The 23,640-nt window shown below is 48.6% G+C and overlaps 1 protein-coding gene across 1 annotated transcript in view; it reads left to right on the top strand.

Annotated features, from left to right (window-relative positions):
• The window catches only part of LOC139278130 (dynein axonemal heavy chain 3-like), a 485,560-nt gene that overhangs the window by 232,642 nt on the left and 229,278 nt on the right, over window positions 1-23,640 (top strand). Inside the window, exon 28 of the mRNA XM_070896786.1 lies at window positions 9,073-9,268. Within this exon, the coding sequence (XP_070752887.1) occupies window positions 9,073-9,268 (196 nt within the window). The remainder of the gene's footprint in view (window positions 1-9,072; window positions 9,269-23,640) is intronic.

Raw genomic sequence — 23,640 nt, 5'->3', positions numbered from 1 at the left:
GATGGGTCGAGGGGATGGGTCGGGGGGGGGGTCAGGGGATGGGTTGGGGGATGGATCGGGGGGATGGGTCGAGGGGATGGGTTGGGGGGGTCGGGGGATGGGTTGGGGGGATGGGTCGGGGAGCCATTCCAACGGCCCCCCAGACACTGAAACATCGAGCATTTTCCATCAACATTGATGGTGGACAAGTTTAAATTAGACATTGATGCTCTGAATGGCTGTCCGATGAATTTCCTATTGTTAGTGCCTTCGCCTGTGTGTTCCTGGCAACCAGAATATCTAAGGGCGTGATGAAGTGTTTAAAAGCTCAAGCCAAGACTTGCTTAGTGCAGCCCATCGCGGTCCAAGGAGGGACATGTGAATAATGCTAAACATTCTGTATTCAGCGGGGCTGCTGAGTACACTGAGTGTGGCGGGCACCTCTGTCACTTCCCTCCTCCTCTCCCTTGCCCCTCTGGCGAGGGGTAACCCGGTGACAGCCCTATTGCCATTGGGAACCTGCCGCATGTAAATGAGCCAGAAGATGTGCCAGGGTCAGAGTTCGCAGTGATGAGTGGGCCACCACCAAATAGACAAAGTCCAGTTCTGTACCTTCCGAGCCCTGATTGCTGGGGGAAGGGATGGAAATCAACCTGTAGGATGCGGTCTTGCCTGCTTTGGTTTAACTCTCGTTCAGTCTCGAGCCTGGTTTAGAAAGAGCTGAGGGGGCCACCTGAATTTCCTGAACACTTTATAAGCTTAAGCAGAAATATTTTAATGCATGCGAGTGTGGAAATTCTCACCCGAACTCTGCAAGTTTGCCAGCCAGCAGTATAGTCAGGCTCACACATGTAAGCACTCTTCATAATTTGGCAGCGACAGTACAAGCACAGTCCAGTCAAATGAGTCACAATCTTCAATGTCAAGTCTGGTCATGGAACAGTTGCAGTAACTGGCCAGTATTTCAGAGAGCAACCTGGCAAATTGGGTCCCTTGCCACTTTCTCCAACGAACCAACACTGCCCCAAGGTTTTCTGTTCAGTTCAAAGACACTTTGTTTTCATTATTCATTCACGGGATGTTGGCGTCACCGGCAAGGCCGGCATTTATTGCCCATCCCTAATTGCCCTTGAGAAGGTGGTGGTGAGCCGCCTTCTTGAACCGCTGCAGTCCGTGTGGTGAAGGTACTCCCAGCGTGCTCATAGAATCATAGGATCATGGAAATTTACAGCACCAAATTTCTGAGCCAGGCGACCAAGAGCTATCCAGCCTAATCTCACTTTCCAGCTCTTGATCCGTAGCCCTGTAGGTTACGGCACTTCAAGTGCACAGACAAGTACTTTTTAAATGTGGTGAGGGTTTCTGCCTCTACCACCCTTTCAGGCAGTGAGTTCCAGACCCCCTCTGGCTGAAGAAATTTCCCCTCAAATCCCCTCTAAACCTTCTACCAACCTATGCCCCCTATTTAATCACCCTTCTGCTAAAGGAAATAGATCCTTCCTATCCACTCTATCGAGGCTCCTCATAATTTTATACACCTCAATAAGGTCTTCCCTCAGCCTCCTCTGTTCCAAAGAAACCAACCCCAGTCTATCCAATCTCTCCTCATCGCTAAAATTCTCCAGTCCAGGCAACATCCTCGTAAATCTCCTCTGTACCCTCTCTCGTGCAATCACATCTTTCCTGTAATGTGGTGACCAGAACTGCATGCAGTTCTCTAGCTATGGCCTAACTAGTGTTTTATACAGTTCAAGCATAATCCCCCTGCTCTTGTATTCTATGCCTCGGCTAATAAAGGCAAATGTTCCGTAAGCCTTCTTAACCACCTTATCCACCTGGCCTGCTACCTTCAGGGATCTGTGGACAAGCATTCCCAGGTCCCTTTGTTGCTCTATACTTTTCAGTGTCCAACCATTTAATGTGTATTCCCTTGCCTTGTTAGCCCTCCCCAAATGCATTACCTCACACTTCTCCGGATTGAATTCCATTTGCCCCTGTTCTGCCCACCTGACCAATTCATTGATATCTTCCTGCAATTTACAGCTTTCTTCTTCATTATCAACCACACAGCCAATTTTAGTATTATCTGCAAACTTCTTAATCATACCCCCTACATTCAAGTCAAAATCATTGATATATACCACAAAAAGCAAGGGACCTAGAACTGAGCCCTGCAGAACCCCACTGGAAACAGCCTTCCAGTCACAAAAACGCCCATCAACCATTACTCTTTGCTTCCTTTGCATCCATCTTGCCATTTTCCCTGTATCCCATGGGCTATTATTTTTGTGACCAGTCTGCCATGTGGGATCTTATCAAAAGCCTTGCTCAAATCCATATACACTACATCAAATGCACTACCCTCATCGACCCTCCCTGTTACCTCCTCAAAAAATTCAATCAAGTTAGTCAGACACGACCTTCCCTTAACAAATCCATGCTGACTGTCCTGGATTAATCCGTGTCTTTCTAAATGAAGATTTATCCTGTCCCTCAGAATTTATTCCAATAATTTTCTCACCATCGAGGTGAGGCTGACTGGCCTGTAATTACTCGGTCTATTCCTTTCTCCCTTTTCAAACAACGGTACAACGTTAGCAGTCTCCAGTCTCTGGCACCACATCTGCAGCCAGAGAGGATTGGAAAATGGGGTCAGAGCCTCTGCTATTTCCTTTTATATTTCTCTTAACAGCCTGGGATACATTTCATCTGGGGATTTATCCACTTTCAAAGCTGCTAAATCCCTTAATACTTCCTCTCTCACACTGTTTATTTCATCTAATATTTCACACTCCTCCTCCCTGATTGCAATGTCTGCATCGCCCCTCTCTTTTGTGAAAACAGACGCGAAGTATTCATTAAGAACCATACCCACATCTTCTGCCTCCACACACACATTACCCTCATGGTCTCTAATAGGCCCTACTCTTTCTTTAATTATCCTCTTGCTCTTAATGTATTTATAAAACATCTTTTGGTTTTCCTTGATTTTACTTGCTAAAATATTTTCATGCTCTCGCTTTGTTTTCCTAATTTCCTTTTTAATTGCACCCCTGCACTTTCTGTATTCTTCTCGGGTTTCTGCAGTATTGAGCCCTCGGTATCTGTCATAAACCTTCCTTTTTTTCTTTATCCTACACTATATGTCCCTTGACATCCAGAGGGCTCTAGATTTGTTAGTCCCACCCTTTTCCTGAAGGGAACATACTTGCTCGGAACCCTCAGGATCTCCTCCTTGAATGCCTCCCATTGCTCTGACACTGATTTACCTTCAAGTAGCCGTTTCCAGTCCACCTTTGGCTAAATCACCTCTCAGCTTATCAAAATTGGCTTTTCTGGTCTATCTTTGTCCTTTTCCATAACATCCCTAAATCTAATTGAATGATGATCACTAGCACCAAAATGCTCTCCCACTGATACCCCTTCCACCTGCCCATCTTCATTCCCTAAAATTAAGTCCAGAACTGCCCCCTCCTAATTGGGCTTGTTACATACTGGCTAAAAAAAGTTATCCTGAAAACATTTTAGGAATTTTGCACCCTCTATACCTTTCACACTAACTTTATCCCAGTTAATATTAGGGTAGTTGAAATTCCCTACTATTACTGCCCTGAAGTTTTTTTAGGGAGGGAAGGAGTTGCAGGATTTTGACTCAGTGACAATGAAATGAATAATCTTGGGGGGAAAAAGCACACAATCCCCAATTGAGATACAGACAACAGATTTCCTTAGGCATTCTGGAATCCATTATTAAGGAAGTGGTAACAGGGCATTTGGAAAGTCATAATATGATTGGGCAGAGTCAACATGGTGTATGAAAATGAAATCATGTTTAACAAATGTATTAGTCTTTTGAGGATGTAACGAGCAGGGTAGATAAAGAGGAACTAGTGGGTGTAATATATTTGGATTTCCATAAGGCATTCGATAAGGTTCCACATAAAAAGTTTGTCATGGAAGATAAGGGCCCATGGGGTTGGGGGTAATACGTTAGCATGGATAGAGGATTGGCTAATGGACATAAAACAGAGAGTAGGGATAAATGGGTCTTTTTCAGGTTGGCAGGCTGTAATTAGTGGGATGCTGCAAGGCTCAGTGCTGGGGCCTCAGCTATTTACAATTTATATTAATGATATGGATGAAAGGACCGAGTGTAATGTATCCAAATTTGCTGATGATACAAAGTTAGGTGGGACAGTAAGCCACATAAATACTGTGGCAACAAGAGCAGGTCAGAGGCTGGGTATTCTGCGGCGAGTGTCTTACCTCCTGACTCCCCAAACCCTTTCCACCATCTACAAGGCACAAGTCAGGAGTGTGATGGAATACTCTCCACTTGCCTGGATGAGTGCAGCTCCAACAGCACTCAAGAAGCTCAACACCATCTAGGACACCTGAAACATTCACTCCCTCCACCACCGGCGCACCGTGGCTGCTGTGTGTACCATCTACAAGATACACTGCTGCAACTCATCAAGGCTTCTTCGGCAGCACCTCCCAAACCCACGACTTCTACCACCTAGAAGGGCAAGGGCAGCAGGCGCATGGGAACACCACCACCTCCACGTTCCCCTCCAAGTCACACACCATCCTGACTTGGAAATATAACGACCGTTCCTTCTTCGTTGCTGGGTCAAAACCCTGGAACTCCCTCCCTAACAGCACTGTGGGAGCACATCACCACACGGACTGCAGCGGTTCAAGAAGGTGGCTCACCACCACCTTCTCAAGGGCAATTGGGGATGGGTAATAAATGCCGGCCTTGCCAGCGACGCCCCCATCCCCGAATGAATAAAAAAAAAGCTGCGAGGAGGACACAAAGAGCCTGCAAAGGGATATAAAGAGGTTAAGTGAGTGGGCAGTAAGGTGGCAGGGGAGTATAATGTGGGGAAATGTGAGGTTATCCACTTTGATAAGAACAATAGAAAGCAGATTATTTTTTAAATGGTGAGAAATTATTAAATGTTGGTTTTCAGAAAGATTTGGGTGTCCTCATACAGGAAACACAGAAGGTGTGATTTTTCCTACCAAGGCGGGAGAGAGGCGGGTGACGTCTCCGCTCCTTGCTCCATGTCAGCTTCCCCCACGACTTACCCTAGATTGGGCTTATTAAACCCGCCCTGCGAGGTTCCTGGCCAATTAACAGGAAGCTGGTCTGATGAGGTGAACTGATGTCACATCATCAGCTGGTTTCCTTAAAGGGGCCATGGCATTTTGACAGTTGTGCTGTCAGTGTTCTGCAGCATTGAGATGCTGCAAACACTGACAACCGCGGCACAGAGGGGCACGGCTGCACCCAGAGTCTCCCATGACCCCCTTCAGATGCTTATGGAGGGAGTCACAGCACACAGGGAGGTTCTCTTCCCTTTGGATGGACGGAAGAGACCTCCCCAGGACACGAACACAGCCTGGTGGCACATTGCACAGGAGGGCACAAGCAGGGATGTTGTCAGGAGGACCAGGCTGCAGTGGCACAAACCTTCCAATGATCTCAGTAGATCACGAAACGTTACTGCAAAGCCACACTCAACCTCATCCTGATGTGCCTATCACCAGATTCCCATCACTCTGCCTCCCCTACCCTACTCCTACACATCCTTACACACACCAACTGACCTTACACCTCCACCCATCCCTCTCTATCTACATTATCACTTCCCCCACTCACTGGCCACCCCTCACACTCACCCTCATCCTAGTCCAATCATTCCAACTAACAACACATAAGGGTATGGATTTGGGTGTTATCACCAATGCTGGTGTAACGTTTCTGCTAATGTGTTGTGAAATATTGAAATCTTTATTTTCAACACTTTGCCTTCTTGGACAGATCTGTGTGTATCTTTGGAAGTGGCTTAGTGAGTTACAGTGAATGGTGAGAAATAACCACGGCCCCAATGGTGATGAGGGTGAAAGGAATGGGTTGGGCATTGTAGGGATGCTTTATGGAGCTGGTGTGGGGTGGTGCCAACCTGGCGCATCATGTGGCAGCCAGGGTATACAGCGTCAATAATCTGGCCATGGTGAGTCCATTCCTGGCTTCCCGGGCAGTAATGTGCTCGGGTGCTGATGCCCTGTGTCCTGTGCAGCATCAGGTGATTGCGGAGAAGGTTGGTGTTGTTGTTGGTGCTGCTGGTGTTGGCTTGATTGTGTTGGGATTCTGAGGACCAAGGTGAGATTCTTTTCAAGGGCACCGATGCTGATGGAATAGATGGCAGGTGAAGTTGAGATGACAGAAGCAATCTGTCACTGGTGAGAGAGGTTGCTCCAAGGAGGTGACAGTGGATAGAGAGTTCACCGCAAACACTTCCAACCTCCATAAAGCTGAAAAGTGTATTCCAAATCCCGAAGGCTCCAGCTTCTAAGATTGGAAATTGGACAGCTGTGAAATAATAGCTTTTATACCACTTCTGCAGCTGTGAACTAGTCAAACCAATCCAGAGTTATTAAGAACCAGACATACTTAGCTGACATGATCCCCGAGAGACGGGAACCTCGTAAAAAACTTGGTAAAATGGTTAGGACCTGGAAACATGCTGCTAAATAGCTTTAAGCAGCTTCTTAAGTGCCGAACACGTCGCTTAGTGCCGGGTCTGCAAGCTACAGGCAGAGCCAACACTTGGGAAATTCACATGGAGGCGGGTTCAGAGCGGGATCCCGCTGTCAATCAGGGCCATTTTGACAGCGGGCCCGCCCCCAAACTTGCACTCGCAGGGCTGGTAAGTTTCCAGCCAGAGCGTTAGAATGCAGGTACAGCAAGTAATAAGGAAGGCAAATGACATGTTGGCCTTTATTGCAAGGGGGTTGGGGTACAAGAGTAAGGAAGTCCTGCTACAATTGTATAGAGCCTTGGTGAGACCACACCTGGAGTACTGTGCACAGTTTTGCTGTCCTTATCTGAGGAAGGATATACTTGTCTTGGAGGCAGTGCAACGAAGGTTCACCAGATTGATTCCTGGGATGAGAGGGTTGACCACGAGGAGAGATTGTGTAGAATGGGCCTATACTCTCTGGAGTATAGAAGAATGAGAGGTGATCTCATTGAAACTACAAGATTCTGAGAGGGATTGACAGGGTAAATGCTGAGAGGTTGTTTTCGCCTAGCTGGAGTGTCCAGAACTAGTGGGCGGTACAGTCTCAGGATAAGAGGTGGGCCATTTAATACTGCGATGACATTTCTTCACTTCGAGGGTTGTGAATCCTTTGGAATTCTCTGCCCTAGAGAGCTGTGGATGCTCAGTCATTGAATATATTTAAGGCTGAGATAGATAGACTTTTGGACTCTAGGGATCGGGCGGGAAAGTGGAGTTGAGGTCGAGGATCAGCCATGATCTTATTGAATGGCGGAGCAGGCCTGCGAAGCTGTGTGGCCAATTCCTGCTTCTAATCCTTATGTTCTGTCAGCTTTCTGGCATAACTCAGACAAAAGTCGGGTGCATGCTGTCTCCAGGAGTTTCCACCTTGTGACAGGCAAAACCTTCAGCTACCCCTTTACAAGACAAGTGACAGCGAGGGGGCAAGGCCGAGGGTGGGGATTCTCTTCGCTCCTGCTGCCCCCCGACTCAGAGGGGCTGGCGTGACACCGAAGAGGTGAGGTGTACCGTAGGTGTGCCAGTGGGCCCCATTGGGGGAGAGCGGGGGTCGGGGTGGGGGGGGGGCAGTGGGGTTCCGGCCAGATAACCAGCCTGGAGCCCAATACAAAGGATCTGTGTCAGCCCCCTTACATGGGGCGGAGCTGCATGTGATCGGGTCGGGTCCCCCGCAGAAGGTTACTGCCCCAATCGGGGTGAGGGGCAATTTCACGGCAAATCGTTATCTGATCAACAGCTCCCACTTTACCTTCGACGGCTCCATACTTAGTCCTTTTCCCTCTGTTTGACAATATTACTCTCATTATCTCCGCCAATCTGAAATGGAAATCTGCACATCTCCCCCCAGTGCTGAAGCCTCCTTTGAGCACTCCTGCAAAGACGCTTCTTAGCTACTCAAAAAAAGTATTTTAACTTTCTCAAAAGTTGCTGTCAGTACAGGACGTGAATCCTACTTCCACAGCTGGGGAGATACTTCCAACATCTCTTTGAACTCATGGACAGGATACCAGGGAAGGCTTGTCGCCTGAAAGACAGTCCCTCTCATCTGCCTTCAAAGAGAATGTCACTTGGAGATAATAAAAGGAAATCATGCCTGATTGCACATCCACTCAGATATGTTTGTGCTCGCTCGAGGAGACACGCTCAGAAGGCTCTTTGTAAAATAGTCTCTATTTTAGGAGCAACAAAATTAGCCTCTGTGATTTTCCTTATTACGAAGTTAGATTAAATGTGTACGTTTATAGAAAGGACAAGGTTAAGAACACATTCCCTGAATAGTTTGCTGATAAACTTTCATCTCCAGCCCCACTACTGCACAAACTGTGCATCAAACAGCAGGTTTACAAGGGCTCACTTATTACTCGACTGTCTGTCATGTTATTTCTCCTGTGTATTAATGAAATGTTTTCTGCACTGCAAGCCCTGTTCCTCTGTCGGTATAAGTGACTTTCCGATATTATGACAAGGGTCCCCAAGGGATGTGTCAATAGTTGTCCTATCGAGACCCCCGTCTGGCCTCTCAGGTGGACGTAAAGGATCCCATGGCGCTATTTCGAAGAAGAGCAGGGGAGTGATCCCTGGTGTCCTGGCCAATGTATCCTAGTCCTCAATCAACATAACAAAAAAACAATTATCTGGTCATTATCACATTGCTGTTTGTGGGAGCTTGCTGTGCACAAATTGCTGCGTTTCCCACATAACAACAGTGAGTACACTCCAAAAGTATTTCATTGGCTGTAAAGCACTTTGAGATGTCCGGTGGTCGTGAAAGGTGCTTTATAAATGCAAGTCTTTCTGTTTTCTTGCTATTGTGAAAATCACTGTGTTAAATAACTTGAACACAGCCCGGCATTCCGTGCAAGCAGTCAGTGCTGAGACATTCGCCATTCTGATAAATATTGTCTATGTTTATTGTGGTCTACAATGAAAAAGGAGCTTGTAAAGCACTTTCATAATCTATCATGGAAATCGTTTCATCTGTAATAAATATTTTATCTTGCAGCTTTAGTGATTTTTTCAGCAGTCTCTGCGATCGGGATTCAGCATTCCCCAGGCCGAAAGATTTAAAATTTCCCAGAGCTTTACAAATCCCAAAAAATGGGAATGTTTTCGACTTTGTCTATCTCAAGAAAATCTTTTCATCCTGGTGCATGTGGAGAGACTTGGTCACTGCTGTCGACATTGAGCAGACTGTAAAGGTACGCACTTACTGAGGGTATACTTACCGAGGGTATACTTACCGAGGGTATACTTACTGATGGATATACTTCCTGATGGTATACTTACTGAGGGATATACTTACTGAAACATAGAAACATAGAAAATAGGTGCAGGAGTAGGCCATTCGGCCCTTCGAGCCTGCACCACCGAGGTATGCTTACTGAGGGTATACTTACTGAAGGTGTACTTACAAGGTGTACTTACTGAGGATGTACTTACTGAGGGTATACTTACTGAGGGATGTACTTACTGAGGGTATACTTACTGAGGGTATACTTACTGAGGGTGTACTTACTGAAGGTATACTTACTGAGGGATGTACTTACTGAGGATATACTTACTGAGGTGTATATGAGTTCAGGGATGTATTTACTAAGATACTTACTAAGGTGTGTACTTACCATGGGACATCCTTAATAAGTGGTGTACAGACTGAAGGATGTAATTATTAAGCTGTTTACTTACTATGAGATGTAGTTACTAAGGTACATAATTATTAGGGGATGCCTTTAAAAGGTTTCATATTTTGCACAATAGTGATGTAACTGGAAGAGCCTTTCTTAAAATCTCTCTGCCTATTTCTGTGATGCATTGCGTCCGATGCAAACTGAATTTAACATATATTTAATATTTTCCATCTCAACAAAACTAAGAAACAAATTTTGAAAAAGGAAGGACCTAGCACTATTGTTATTGGTCATCGTTAGTCATCACATACCATTTTACAATTCATTTTGCTGCTTTGCGTATCACTCACTCACCTTCCGTCTAGTTGTGCTTCGTGTTGACTTGCACTTTCTGGAGATCCAAAGGATGTTCCAAATCTGAATTGAGCCATTCTAGATTTGTTCGCAGGTCAATAAATCAGCTCAGTTTGGACCATTTGATTTTACTGATCCCTTTAAAAGATAGCAATGTTCCCACACCCTTGCGTTCCCAATCTCAGTGACATAACACACAGTGCAGAGACAACTGCTGCTCTGCTGCCTGGGATTAGAAATGGGGACAAAATTGGGTGGTGAGGAATATCGTCAACTCACCATGTGACCTGAGACAATGGTGATACTTCCTCACCCTGAGGGTACCATGCCCATGTGCTCCCATATCCTCCCTGCTCCCGCTGATTCATGGGGCCTGGCACTGCCCCTGGGGTAATGATGGGATGGCCCCGTGTGCAGTGAATGGAGGTACATCATCATCATAGGCAGTCCCTTGGAATCGAGGAAGACTTGTTTCCACTCTTAAAATGAGTCCTTAGGTGACTGAACAGTCCAATACGAGAGCCACAGTCCCTGTCACAGGTGGGACATGTTGAGGGTAAGGGTTGGTGGGACAGGTTTGCCGCACACTCTGCCGCCTGCGCTTGAATTCTGCATGCTCTCGGCGATGAGACTCGAGGTAGCTCAGTATCCTCCCGGATGCTCTTCCTCCACTTAGGGCGGTCTTTGGCCAGGGACTCCCAGGTGTCAGTGGGGATGTTGCACTTTATCAGGGAGGCTTTGAGGGTGTCCTTTTTTTTTGATTGTAACAGGTTATTTTATGAAGACTTAACTTGCCTTGGTGTAATCATTTTACACATCAAAACAAGATAAAATTGCCAAAAAAAGTCATAGAGTTGTTTTATTGTACACATTTAGACAGTTTATTGGACAGGGGATTCATATCCATCAGCTCGATCTACTTTAGCACCAGTCTCTTCACCTGAGGGTTTGCTGGAGCCTCCTTCACCATGCAGCTCCATCAGTTGAGGGGTGTCCTTGTAACGTCTCCTCTGCCTACGTGGGGCTCGTTTGCCATGAAGGAGTTCCGAGTAGAGCGCTTGCTTTGGGAGTCTCGGTGTCTGGCATGCGGACAATGTGGCCTGCACAACAGAGCTGATCAAGTGTGGTCAGTGCTTCGACGCTGGGGATGTTGGCCAGGTCAAGGACGCTAATGCTGGTGCGTCTGTCCTCGCAGGGGATTTGTAGGATCTTGCGGAGACATTGTTAGTGGTATTTCTCCAGCGACTTGAGGTGCCAACTGTACATGGTCCATGTACTGGTACCTGCTCAACTATGTCATCGTCCGAGACAGGGATCACAGGTGTAAAGTCCTGTCCCTGCAGTACAGATTCACACGAGGCATATACTGAAGTCAAGGTCACTCAGGACCTGCACCTTTATTACACAGCTCTCGAATGCCACACTTGCCTGAGACCTGTCCTTATATACCTGTCTGGGACAGGTATCCAGTGTCTCCTGCAAGTGCACCCCTGGTGGTAAGGTAAGCTTGTGGTTACAGGTCATCTCTAGTTACAATCATGTATAGCATGGTAAGATACACTTATGTACAATAGTGTGACATACATGACGTCATCCTCCCCCAAGGTCTTATTGTCTTTATAGATTCAGTCTCTCAGGTGGTCTACGCTCTCGTGTAGAGCGTCTTAGTTGTGGTTCAGTTGTTTGCCTTGGTGCCTGTTTTTCTTTCGGTGTGATTGCTGGTATCTCGCCTGGACTGTCTGTTTTGTTCAGTATGATTGTTGGTGTCTCGCCTGCGCTGTCTGTTGGGATTGCCCTTTCCTCAGGTTGTTCCCTCTGTCTGTCCACCAGGTGTGGTGTGAGTTCCACATTGTAGTCTGCCTCTGGTTCAGCAGTGTTGTTGGTAAATCTACTTTTGACTTGGTCTACATGCCTCCGGCAGGTTTGGCCATTGTCCATTTGTACCACCAATAGCCTGTTTCCTTCCTTGCCTCTTACTGTCCCTGCAAGCCATTTGGGACCCCTGCCATAGTTTAGCACAAACACTTTGTCCCCTATCTCATTCCACCTCCCCCTCGAATTTCAGTCATGGTACTCGGTTAGCTTGCGGCGCTTTGCCTCAACGATTTCGTGCATGTCTGGGAGGATTAATGCGAGCCTTGTCTTTAAGGTCCATTTCATTAATAGTTGCGCGGGGGGAACTCCAGTCAATAAATGCGGATGAGATCTGTATGCCAGCAGCAGTCGTGACAGGCGGCTCTGCAGCGTGGCACCTTGGATTTTGAGCATGCCTTGTTTAATGATCTGCACTGCTCGCTCCGCCATTGGAGACCGGCTTGAATGGTGCCGTCTTAACGTGATTTATGCCGTGGTCACTTATAAAATCTTGGAATTCTGCGCTGGTGAAGCACGGACCATTATCACTGACCAATATGTCAGGAATGCCGTGCGTTGCGAATATGGTTACAAGGCTCTCCACAGTGGTGGAGGTGGTGCTCGAGTTTAAAATGGTGCCTTCGATCCACTTAGAAAATGCATCTACAACTACGAGGAACATTTTGCCCATGAATGGGCCCACATAGTCTATGTGCACCCGCGACCACGGTTTGGTGGGCCAGGGCCAGGGGGCCTCCCTGGGGGCATTACTGAGTTGGGCACAAATGGTGCATCGTCGGATGCAGAGCTCCAAGTCCGCGTCAATGCCAGGCCACCAGACGTGGGATCTGGCTATGGCCTTCATGAGAACGATCCCCGGGTGCTCGTGGTGGAGCTCCCGGACAAATGCCTTTCTGCCTCGCAGAGGTATAACTACTCGGCTGCCCCACATCAGGCAGTCTGCTTGTAGTGACAGCTCATGCATGCGCCTAAGGAAAGATTTGATCTCCTCGGGGCAGGCATCGCGAGCCTCTGCCCAGTCACCAGTTCAGACACATCTTTTTACGAGGGATAACGTGGGGTCGCTGGTCGTCCAGGCTCTGAATTGGTGAGCCGTCATGGGCGAACCTGTGGACTCAAAGGCATTGATTGCCATGACTATCTCACAGTTCTGTTCATCAGACCCTTCCGTGGTCGCCAGGGGTAGCCTGCTAAGTTGTCTGTGCCTGGTCTGTGCCTTATTGTGTAGTCGTAAGACGCCAGCATGAGTGCCCACCATTGAATGCGCGCCGAGGCATTGGCGTTTACTGCCTTGCTCTCGGATAGTAGGGACGTGAGGGGCTTGTGGTCGGTTTCTAACGCGAACTTGGCCCCGAAAAGATATTGATGCATCTTTTTGACACCGTACACGCATGCGAGCGCCTCCTTCTCCACCATTCTGTACCATCACTCCACCCGCGAAAGTGACCTGGAGGCATAAGCTATGGGTTGTAATTTACCCACACTATTGACATGTTGTAAAACGCACCCGACCCCGTACGCTGACGCATCACATGTAAGAACTAGCTTTTTACCAGGATCAAAGAAAGCCAAAACACTGTTGGAACACAGAAAGTTGCGTGCCTTATTGAAGGCGAGTTCCTGGGCGTCCCCCCAAAACCAATCGCACCCCTTTCTGAGTAGCACGTGGAGAGGTTCCAGCAGCGTGCTTAAGTTCTGCATAAAGTTCTCAAAGTAATTGAGTAGCCTGAGAAAGGCGTGCAGTTCTGAGACATTCTGGGGCCTGGGTGCCAGGTGAATTGTTCTGTTTTGGACTCTGTTGGGCGGATTCCATCAGCGGCAATCCTTCTGGCCAAAAATTCAACCTCGGGCGCGAGAAACAGGCACTTGGATTTCTTAACTCGTAGGCCTACCCGATCCAACCGCTTTAGTACTTCCTCCAAATTGCGGAGATGGGAGTCGGTGTCCCTGCCTGTGATAAGTATGTCGTCTTGAAATACAACCGTCCCCGGGATGGACTTGAGCAGACTCTCCATGTTGTGCTGGAATATAGCAGCTGCCGACCTGATGCCAAATGAGCATCGATTGTACATGAAAAGGCCTCGATGTGTGTTGATGGTGGTGAGTAGCTTGGACTCGTCAGTCAATTCTTGCGTCATATACGCAGATGTGAAATCTAGTTTTGAGAAAAGTTTACCTCCAGCCAATGTGGCAAATAGGTCCTCCGCTCTGGGCAGCAGGTATTGGTCCTGTAGGGAGACTCTGTTTATGGTAGATTTGTAGTCCCCACAGATTCGTACGGATCCATCAGGCTTCATGACTGGGACGATGGGACTTGCCCAGTCGCTAAATTCCACGGGTGAGATAATGCCTTCCCGCAGAAGCCTGTCTAGTTCGTGTTCAATCTTTTCCCTCATCACATAGGGCACAGCTCTAGCCTTGTGATGGACCGGTCTAGCATCCTGTGTGATGTAGATTTTGACTTTAGCCCCTTTGAAGGTGCCCACACCTGGCTGAAAGAGATGTTCAAATCGACTTAGAACTGTTGAGCAGGAGGTCCGTTCCTCTGACGACATGGCGTGAACATCATCCCATTTCCAGTTTAGTTTTGCCAGCCAGCTTCTCCCCAGCAGTGCTGGGAGATCTCCGGGGACAATCCACAGGGGAAGTTGGTTCACTGTCCCTTTGTGTGTGACTGAGAGCATGGCACTGCCAAGGACTGGGACGACTTCTTTGGTATAGGTCCTTAGTTTGGTGTCGATCCTTGTGAGTTTTGGTCTGTCTCTTTTGTATGGCCACAGCTGTTCAAATTGTTGAGCGCTCATGAGAGATTGACTCGCTCCCGTATCCAGTTCCATGTTGACGGGTATCCCGTTGAGTAGGACCCTCATCATTATAGGAGGCGTCTTGTTGTAGGAGCAGTGGCCATTGATCATGTTGACCCGCTGTACATCGGTGTCCCGGGTACTGTCCCCACCATCTTCTGGTCCGCTTTCCGACCCTTCCGATTCATATACCAGCCGAGCTGCCATTTTTCTGCACATGCGGGCCAGATGCCCTGTATAGTCGCAGTTTCTGCAAACAGCATGCTGAAATCGACACCCCATGGATGAGTGCCTTCCCCCACATCTCCAGCACAGACTCTTTCCATTGTTTCCAAAGGATGAGCTGCGTCTGGCTGATCTCTCTTGAGCTTCTCTCAGTTTGTAGTTGATTACTCGCATTGTGGGTTGATGAGGTGTGAACGGTTGTTCATGTGGCCCTTGATGGCTTCTGGCGCCACTGCCTGCTGTTGAGGGCCTGCTCTCCTGCCTTTATCTGTGTGTGGGGGTAGCAGCTTGTTTCACGCTGTGAACCCCTTGTTCTGATGTTTCGTTAGTTGTCGTACCCGCAGTGTAGATCAACCTCGTCTCTTCTTCTCCTGCCAGGAATGTCTGTGCAACCAGTGCTGCTGCCTCTCGGGTCAGGTTCTTGGTCTCTATGAGCTTTCAGAATCTGCCTGCGTGGCCTATTCCTTCAATGAAAAAGTCTCTCAGTACTTCTCTCCTTAGTTCATTGGAGAACTCACAAACTAACCAACCTCCGAAGTTCCGCCACGAAGTCGGGTATGCTCTGGCCCACACAACGTCTGTCGTTGTAGAACCTGTGTCTGGCCATGTGTCGGCTGCTCGCTGGCTTCAAGTGGTTTCTTACCAGTGTGCTCAACTCTTCAAACGACTTGCTTGCTGGTTTCTCGGATGCCAGCAGGTCCTTCATTAAGGCGTATGTTTTCAAGCCACAGCTGGTGAAGAGATGGGCTCTTCTCTTGTCTGCCTTATCGTCACCTAACCAGTCTTTGGTTACAAAGCTTTGCTGGAGCCTTTCTATAAAGTCCTCCCAATTATCTCCAGCATTGTATTTTTCATCTGAGCCGTTGGTCGCCATTCTGTGGGTTCTGTAATCCCGTAACTCATCGCCACTGTAAAGTCCTGTCCCTGCAGTACAGATTCACACGAGGCACATACTGAAGTCAAGGTCACTTCGGACCTGCACCTTTATTACACAGCTCTCGAATGCCCCACTTGCCTGAGACCTGTTCTTATATACCTGTCTGGGACAGGTATCCAGTGTCTTCTGCAAGTGCACCCCTAGTGGTAAGGTAAGCTTGTGGTTACAGGTCATCTCTAGTTACAGTCATGTGTAGCATGGTAAGATACAGTTATGTACAGTAGTGAGATACATGACAACACGGATGTGCGTATTACCCACGCTATGACAGGTGCTGATGACTGCTGGATGGACCACCGCCTAATCCGAACCATCATTGACATCAACATAGGAGGTACAGAGCCCAGTCAAAGCCTCGCCCCCCCCCCCCCCCCAAACCACCCTGTTGGGTTATCTGCTGAAGGCCGCAATGGCCATTCAATGGCTTCTTGCACGAGTTCGGGGTCTGTGCGCCCCCCCCTCACTCTCCCCCGGCCCTCCCACCATGTCACCCCCGCCCCCTCTAGTGCTGCGCCATCACTTGCTTCCTCCCAGGACCACCGCCAGGCTCCTGCTTGCTGGTGGGAATCCCACCGGGAACACACCATGACTATGTAATGATCCCTGACCCAGGAAACAGTTCCAGGGTCATGCTGGAGTCAGGGTGGTGAGTTGAAGTCCCACCCTGACCCTGTAGTGCTGGGATAAGGACAATCCAGCCCATGCAGTGCGTGTGGCCCATTGTGTGACCTCATCATCACTGAGGTTCTCAGGCTGCGGTATAACTCTTGAGTCGTGTCCCTGTATGATTCTGGAGGGAATGGTGTGTGAGGTCTGCTTTGGTTTGGCACCTTCTTCTTAGGCAGTCCCTCAGAGTCGAGGAAGACTTGCTTCCACACTAAAAATGAGTTCTCAGGTGACTAAAAGCATCCAATACGGGAATTACAGTCTTTGTCACAGGTGGGACAGACAGTGGTTGGAGGAAAGAGTGGGTGGGGAGTCTGGTTTGCCGCATGCTCCTTCCGCTGCCTGCGCTTGTTCTCTGCATGCTCTCGGCGACGAGACTCGAGGTGCTCAGCGCCCTCCCGGATGCTCTTCCTCCACTTGGGCGGTCTTGGGCCAGGGACTCACAGGTGTCAGTGGGGATGTTGCACTTTATCAAGGAGGCTTTGAGGGTATTTTTGAAGCGTTTCCTCTGCTCAACTGGGGATCGCTTGCCGTGTCAAAGCTCTGAGAAGAGCACTTGCTTTGGGAGTCTTGTGTCGGGCATGCGGACGATGTAGCCCACCCAACGGAGCTGGTCGAGTGTGGTCAATGCTTCGATGCTGGGGATGTTGGCCTGACTGATAACATTGACATTGGTGCGTCTATCCTGCCAATGGATTTGCAGGATCTTGCTGAGGCAGCGTTGGTGGTATTTCACCAGTGCTTTGAGATGTTTGTTCTATATAGTCCACATTTCTGAGCCATACAGGAGGGCGGGTATCACTACTACCCTGTAGACCATAAGCTTGGTGCCGGGTTTGAGGTGCTGGTCTTCAAACACTCTTTTTCTCAGGTGACCGAAGACTGCACTGGCGCACTGGAGGTGGTGTTAGATCTTGTCGATGTCTGCTCTTGCTGACAGTAGGCTCCCGAGGTATGGAAAGTGGTCCACATTGTCCAAGGCCTCATCATGGATTTTGATGACCGGGGGGACAGTGCTGTGTGGCAGGGACAGGTTGGTGGAAGACCTTTGTCTTACGGATGTTTAGTGTAAGGCCCGTGCTCTCGTATGCCTCGGTGAAGGTGTTGACCATGGCTTGGAGTTCGACCTCTGAGTGTGCACAGATGCAGGCGTCATCTGCATACTGTAGTTCAATGACAGAGGATGGGATGACCTTGGATCTGGCCTGGAGGTGGCAAAGATTGAGCAGGTTCCCATTGGTTCTGTAGTTTAGTTCCATTCCAGCAGGGAACTTGCTTAGGGTGAGATGTAGCACTGCAACAAGGAAAGTCGAGAAGAGGATTTGCGCGATGACGCAGCCCTGCTTGACCCTGGTCCGGATGTGGATTGGGTCTGTGGTGGATCTGTTGGTCAGGATCATGGCCTGCATGTCATTGTGGAGCAGGCGGAGGAAGTTGACAAACTTTTGAGAGCAGCCGAAACGGAGGAGGACGCTCCATAATCCCTGTCAAAGGCCTTTGTGAGGTCAAAGAGGGCCATGTGCAAGGGTGCTGTTCCCTGTATTTTTCTTGCAGTTGTTGCACAATGAAGATCATGTCCATTGTACCCTGTACTGGTCGGAATCTGTATTGCGACTCAGGGAGGAGCTCTTCAGCCAAAGGGAGAAGACGATTGAGGACAATTCTTGTAATGACTTTCCCTGTGGCTGACAGCAGGGAGATTCCTCTGTAGTTACCGCAGTCAGACTTGTCACCTTTCTGAAGATCTCCTGGCACGCTCTCCTCCTTCCAGATTAGAAAAATGTGATCATGTATTTGCGCCAATAGTGCATCTCTGCCATGCTTTAGTACATCGGCGGGGATTCCATCTGCTCCTGATGCCTTGTTATTCTTCAGCTGATGGATGGCCTTTGCGTGCAGGACTGGGGTTGTGCTGAGGTGGTGCTGGGTCGCATGCTGCAGGATAGAGTTGAGGACAATCGCATTGAAGACAGAGTCTCAATTAAGGAGATCTTCGAAATGCTCCTTCCAGCAGGCACCGACTGCCTCGGTGTCCTTGATGAGTACCTCTTCGTTCTTGGCCAGCAGTGGGGTAAGGGCCTTAGGTGCTTGGGCCGTAGGTGGTCTTGACTGTGTTGAACAATCCTTGCATGTTGTGGTTGTTGGCTAACTGCTGGATCTCCTGCGCTTTCTCCACCCACCATCTGTTCTTTAGGTCGCAGGTTTTCTGTTGGACCTTGGCCTTCAGCCGTCTGTAAAGCTGTGCTCGTGCTCCCGAGTTGGGTTGCTGCTTTAAGTTCAGAAATGCCCCGCATGTTATGTATGTTAACTGACCTGCCACCGGAGGGCACGCCTGTCGGAATCTTAATGGTCACTGGCAGACACGTGCAAGCCGTGTATATAATGTTGGCAGCCAAGTTGATTCCTCACTTTGAGAATAAATAAACTGGAGTAAGGTCATGCCTGAACTAGCTCATTGTACTTAGCCTCGTGGAGTTATTCGATACTTAACAACTGGCGACGAGTTAAAAATACGAACTTTCACGCAACCATGTCTGTTGGAATTTTGGAGAGATTCATGGAAGGGGAAGACTGGGAGGATTTCACTGATCACCTCGACCAGTAGCCAACGGATTGGAAGCAACCGATAACACAATTAAGCGCAGGGCGGTTCTCCTCACTCTTTGTGGGTCAAAGATTTATGGCCTTATCAAGAATCTACTCTCACCGACTCGACCAATGGATAAGACTTATGATGAATTGTGTACGCTGGTTCGGAACCACTTTAAACCGAAGGAAAGCATCATTATGGCGAGGTATCGTTTCTCTATGCACAATCGCTTCGAGGGCCAGGACGTGGCAGAATTTGTCGCCAACCTGAGACGTCTCGCTGGGCCGTGCAACTTCGGAGCTACGTTGGAGGAAATGCTGCGGGACTTTTTCGTGCTTGGCATTGGCCACAAGGTCATCCTTCGAAAGCTGCTGGCTGTTGAATCTCTAGACCTGAGCAGGGTCATCACGATCGCTCAGGCACACATGTCCACTGACGAAAACTCGAAACAGATGTCTTCCCAGCATCGAAACTCACCGGCAAGTACTGTGCATAAAATAATATCATCGGCAGGCAGAGCTGCACATGACAGGGCCTACTCGTCCACATCCGTACAACCTGTAACTGCTCAAAGTCCGCCATCGGGGATGAATCAAATCTCGCCTTGTTGGCATTGCGGGGACTATTATTGGGCCCATCAATGCCGATTCAAGCAATACGTGTGCAAAGGTTGTGCAACAATGGGGCACCTTCAGCAAATGTGTCCACAACTGAGCAAGCGTGCTGCAACACACCACATGGCTGAGGATGATCGATCCAGTGTAGATCAAGTGGCACAGGCAACTCAACCTGAAGTACAGGATGAAGAAGTGTATGGGGTACATTCTTTTGCCAAAAGTCCTCCGATAATGCTGGAAGTTAAATTAAATGTGGTTCCAGTATCCATGGAATTGGACACGGGTGTGAGTCAGTCAATAATGAGCAAGAGAGCTTTCAGAAAGCTGTGAGACACTAAGGCAAATAGAACCAAATTGAGCCCAATCAATGCGAAGCTGCGTACCTACACCAAAGAGCTCATACTAGTCATTGGCAGCGTGGCAGTAAAGGTATCGTACGATGGAGAAGTGCATGATTTATCATTGTGGATCATTCCAGGCAATGGCCCAACGCTGTTCGGCAGGAATTGGCTTGAGAAAATTAAATGGAACTGGAATGGTATTAAAGCCTTATCATCAGTGGATGACGCTTTGTGTGCTCAAGTGCTGAGCAAGTTTCCTTCATTGTTGAACCAAGCATCGGCAACTTCATGGGTGCAAAGGTGCAGATCCACCGAGGCCCGGATGCAAGACCCATCCATCACAAGGCTCAGGCGGTTCAGTACATGATGAGGGAGAAGGTTGAAATCGAACTGGACAGACTTCAACAGGAAGGAATCATATCACCAGTCGAGTTCAGCGAATGGGCCAGTCCAATTGTCCCGGTGTTGAAAAGTGATGACACAATCAGGATCTGCGGCGACTACAAGGTAACGATCAACCGAGTCTCGATACAGGATCAGTACCCGTTACCAAAGGCTGACGACCTGTTTGCAATGCTAGCGGGGCAGAGAGAGGTCATTCACCAAATTGGACCTGACCTCCGCTTACATGACACAGGAGTTGGCCGAATCGTCGAAAAAACTGAGGACAAAGGACTGTTTGTATATCACAGATGCCCTTTTGGAAGTCGCTTGGTGGCAGTCATATTTTAGAGAAACATGGAGAGTTTTCTGAAGTCTGTCCTGAGAACCATCGTGTTCCAAGATGATATCCTGATCAATGGTCGCGATGCCACCGAACACCTGCACAACCTAGAAGAGGTTCAACGTCGTCTGGACAGAATGGGATTCAGGCTAAAATGCTCCAAGTGCGTTTTCATGGCACCAAAAGTCTAATTCCTGGGGAGAAAGATTGCAGCAGACGGCATCAGGCCTATGGACTCGAAGACAGAGGCCATCAAGAATGCACCCAGACCCCAGAGTGTGATGGAGCTGCGTTCGTTCCTATTTCGAAACTATTTCGGTAACTTTCTACCTAGTTTGAGCACATTGCTAGAGCCCTTGCACATGTTGCTGAGAAAGGGTAATGACTGGGTTTGGGGCAAATCTCAAGACAGAGCCTTTGAGAAGGCCAGGAACCTGCTATGTTCCAATAAGTTACTGGTACACTATGACCCATGTAGGCAGTTAGTGCTGGCCTGCGACAGCTCATCATATGGAGTCGGTTGTGTGCTCCAGCAAGCCAATGTATCAGGCAAACTCCAACCAGTTGCATATACGTCCAGAAATCTGTCTAAGGCTGAAAGAGTCTATAGTATAGTAGAGAAAGAGGCTTTAGCATGCGTATATGGGGTTAGGAAAATACCTTGTTGGGCTTCGGTTTGAGCTTGAAACAGACCGCAAGCCGCTCATTTCATTGTTTTCTGAGAGCAAATGTATAAACACCAATGCCTCGTCCCATATCCAAAGATGGGCACTGACATTATCCGCTTATGATTATGTCATCCGCACTGAAAACTGAAAACTGTGCTGATGCGCTTAGCCGGCTCACATTGCCCACAACCGGGGTGGAAATGCCTCAGCCCGCAGACTTGCTGCTGGTCATGGACACCTTCGAGAGCGAGGGGTAATCACCCGTCACGGCTCGCCAAATTAGGACCTGGACCAGCCAGGATCCTGTACTGTCAAGCATAAAAAGGTGTGTCCTAAATGGAAATTGTTCTCCCATTCCCAGGGAAATGCAGGATGAATAGCCGCCGCAAAGATGAATTGTCCATTCAGTCTGATTGTCTGTTCTGGGGTAATCATGTTGTTATGCCAAAAAAAGGCAGGGAAACTTTTGTGCGAGATTTACACAGTAGCCACTCAGGCATTGTCATGATGAAGGCCATTGCCAGGTCTCACGTTTGGTGGCCTGGCATTGACTCGGACTTGGAGTCATACGTGCATCAGTGCAACACTTGCATGCAACTGAGTAATGCACCTGTGGAGGCTCCACTGAATTTGTGGCCATGGCCATCCAAACCGTGGTCAAGGATCCACATAGACTTTGCCGGCCCCTTTCTCGGCAAAATGTTTTTAGTTGTAGTGGACATTTACTCCAAATGGATTGAATGCGTAATCTTGTAATCCAGCATGTCCACAGCCATTATTGAAAGCCTCCGGGCCATGTTCGCCACTCATAGCCTACCCAACGACCTTGTCAGCGACAACGGACCGTGTTCCTCCAGTTCGGAGTTCCACAGGTTTATGACCCGTAATGGCATCAAGCATGTCAGGTCTGCCCCTTTCAAACCCACGTCTAATGGTCAAGCGGAATGGGCTGTCCAAACCATTAAGCAGAGCCTAAAACGCTTGACTCACAGCTCCCTACAGACCGGCTTGTCCCGCATTCTGCTCAGTTACCGGGCGAGACCCCACTCGCTCACCGGAGTCCCTCCTGCCGAGCTGTTTAATGAAGAGAGGCATCAAAACCAGGCTCTCCCTTGTAGACCCGGATCTCAATGATCACGTCGAAACCAGAAGGCAACGGCAGCAATGGTACCATGATCACACGGCCGTATCACGTGACATTGCTGTTCATGACCCTGTGTTTCTCCTGAATTATGGTCATGGTCCAAAGTGGGTTGCTGGCACTGTTTTGGCCAAGGAAGGGAACAGGGTGTTTGTAGTCAAACTGTTAAATGGCCAAACGTGCAAGAGGCATATCGACCAAACCAAACTGCGATTCACAGACAACCCAGAACAAATTGCAGATGACATCATCATCAACCAACCAACACACATCCAACCGTCAGTTGACTCTTGTGTCATTCACGAAGACGAACCTACCATCCCTGACAGTCCTGTCAGACTGACTGTTCCGCAATGCAGCAATGGTCCTACTAACTCACCGAAGCTTGGGTTCGAACTGAGGCGATCAACCAGGGAACGGAAGGCCCCGGACCGTCTCAACTTGTAAATACAACCTGTACCAAGGACTTTGGGGGGAATGATGTTATGTATGTTAACTGGGTTTTACCTGTCACCGGGGGGCTCGACTGTCAGAGTCCTAATGGTCACTGCTAGACACGTGCAAGCTGTGCATATAATGTTGGCAGCCATGTTGAATCCTCACTTTGAGAATAAATAAACTGGAGTAAGGTCATGCCTGAACTAGCTCGTGGAGTTATTCAATACTTAACACTGCGCTTGTGGCTAATTAGCTCAAGGATCTCCTGGTTGTGCTCGTCGAACCAAACTTGGTGTTTCCTGGTCAAGTGACCGACGTCTCTTCATAGGTGCTGGTTATGGAGGCCTTGAGGGCAAACCAGGCACTGTGGGCACTCTGCGTCTTGGGGACACTGGGAGTGGTCAGGTTGGCAGTGAGGCGCTGGCTGTATAGGGCTTTCTTATCAGGGTTTTTGAGTGTCAAAGCGTTGATTTTCCTGCAGCATTGTTTCTGTTGCCGTCGCTGATTTGGGGCTACATTGATATTAATGACAGAGTGGATTAGGCAGTGGTCCGTCCAGTAGT

This window comes from Pristiophorus japonicus, chromosome 13 (genome assembly GCF_044704955.1).
Source record: "Pristiophorus japonicus isolate sPriJap1 chromosome 13, sPriJap1.hap1, whole genome shotgun sequence".
NCBI classification, from domain to species: Eukaryota; Metazoa; Chordata; class Chondrichthyes; family Pristiophoridae; genus Pristiophorus; species Pristiophorus japonicus.
The sequence above is the reverse complement of the archived record's forward strand: the minus strand, read 5'-3'. Positions and strand labels throughout refer to the sequence as shown.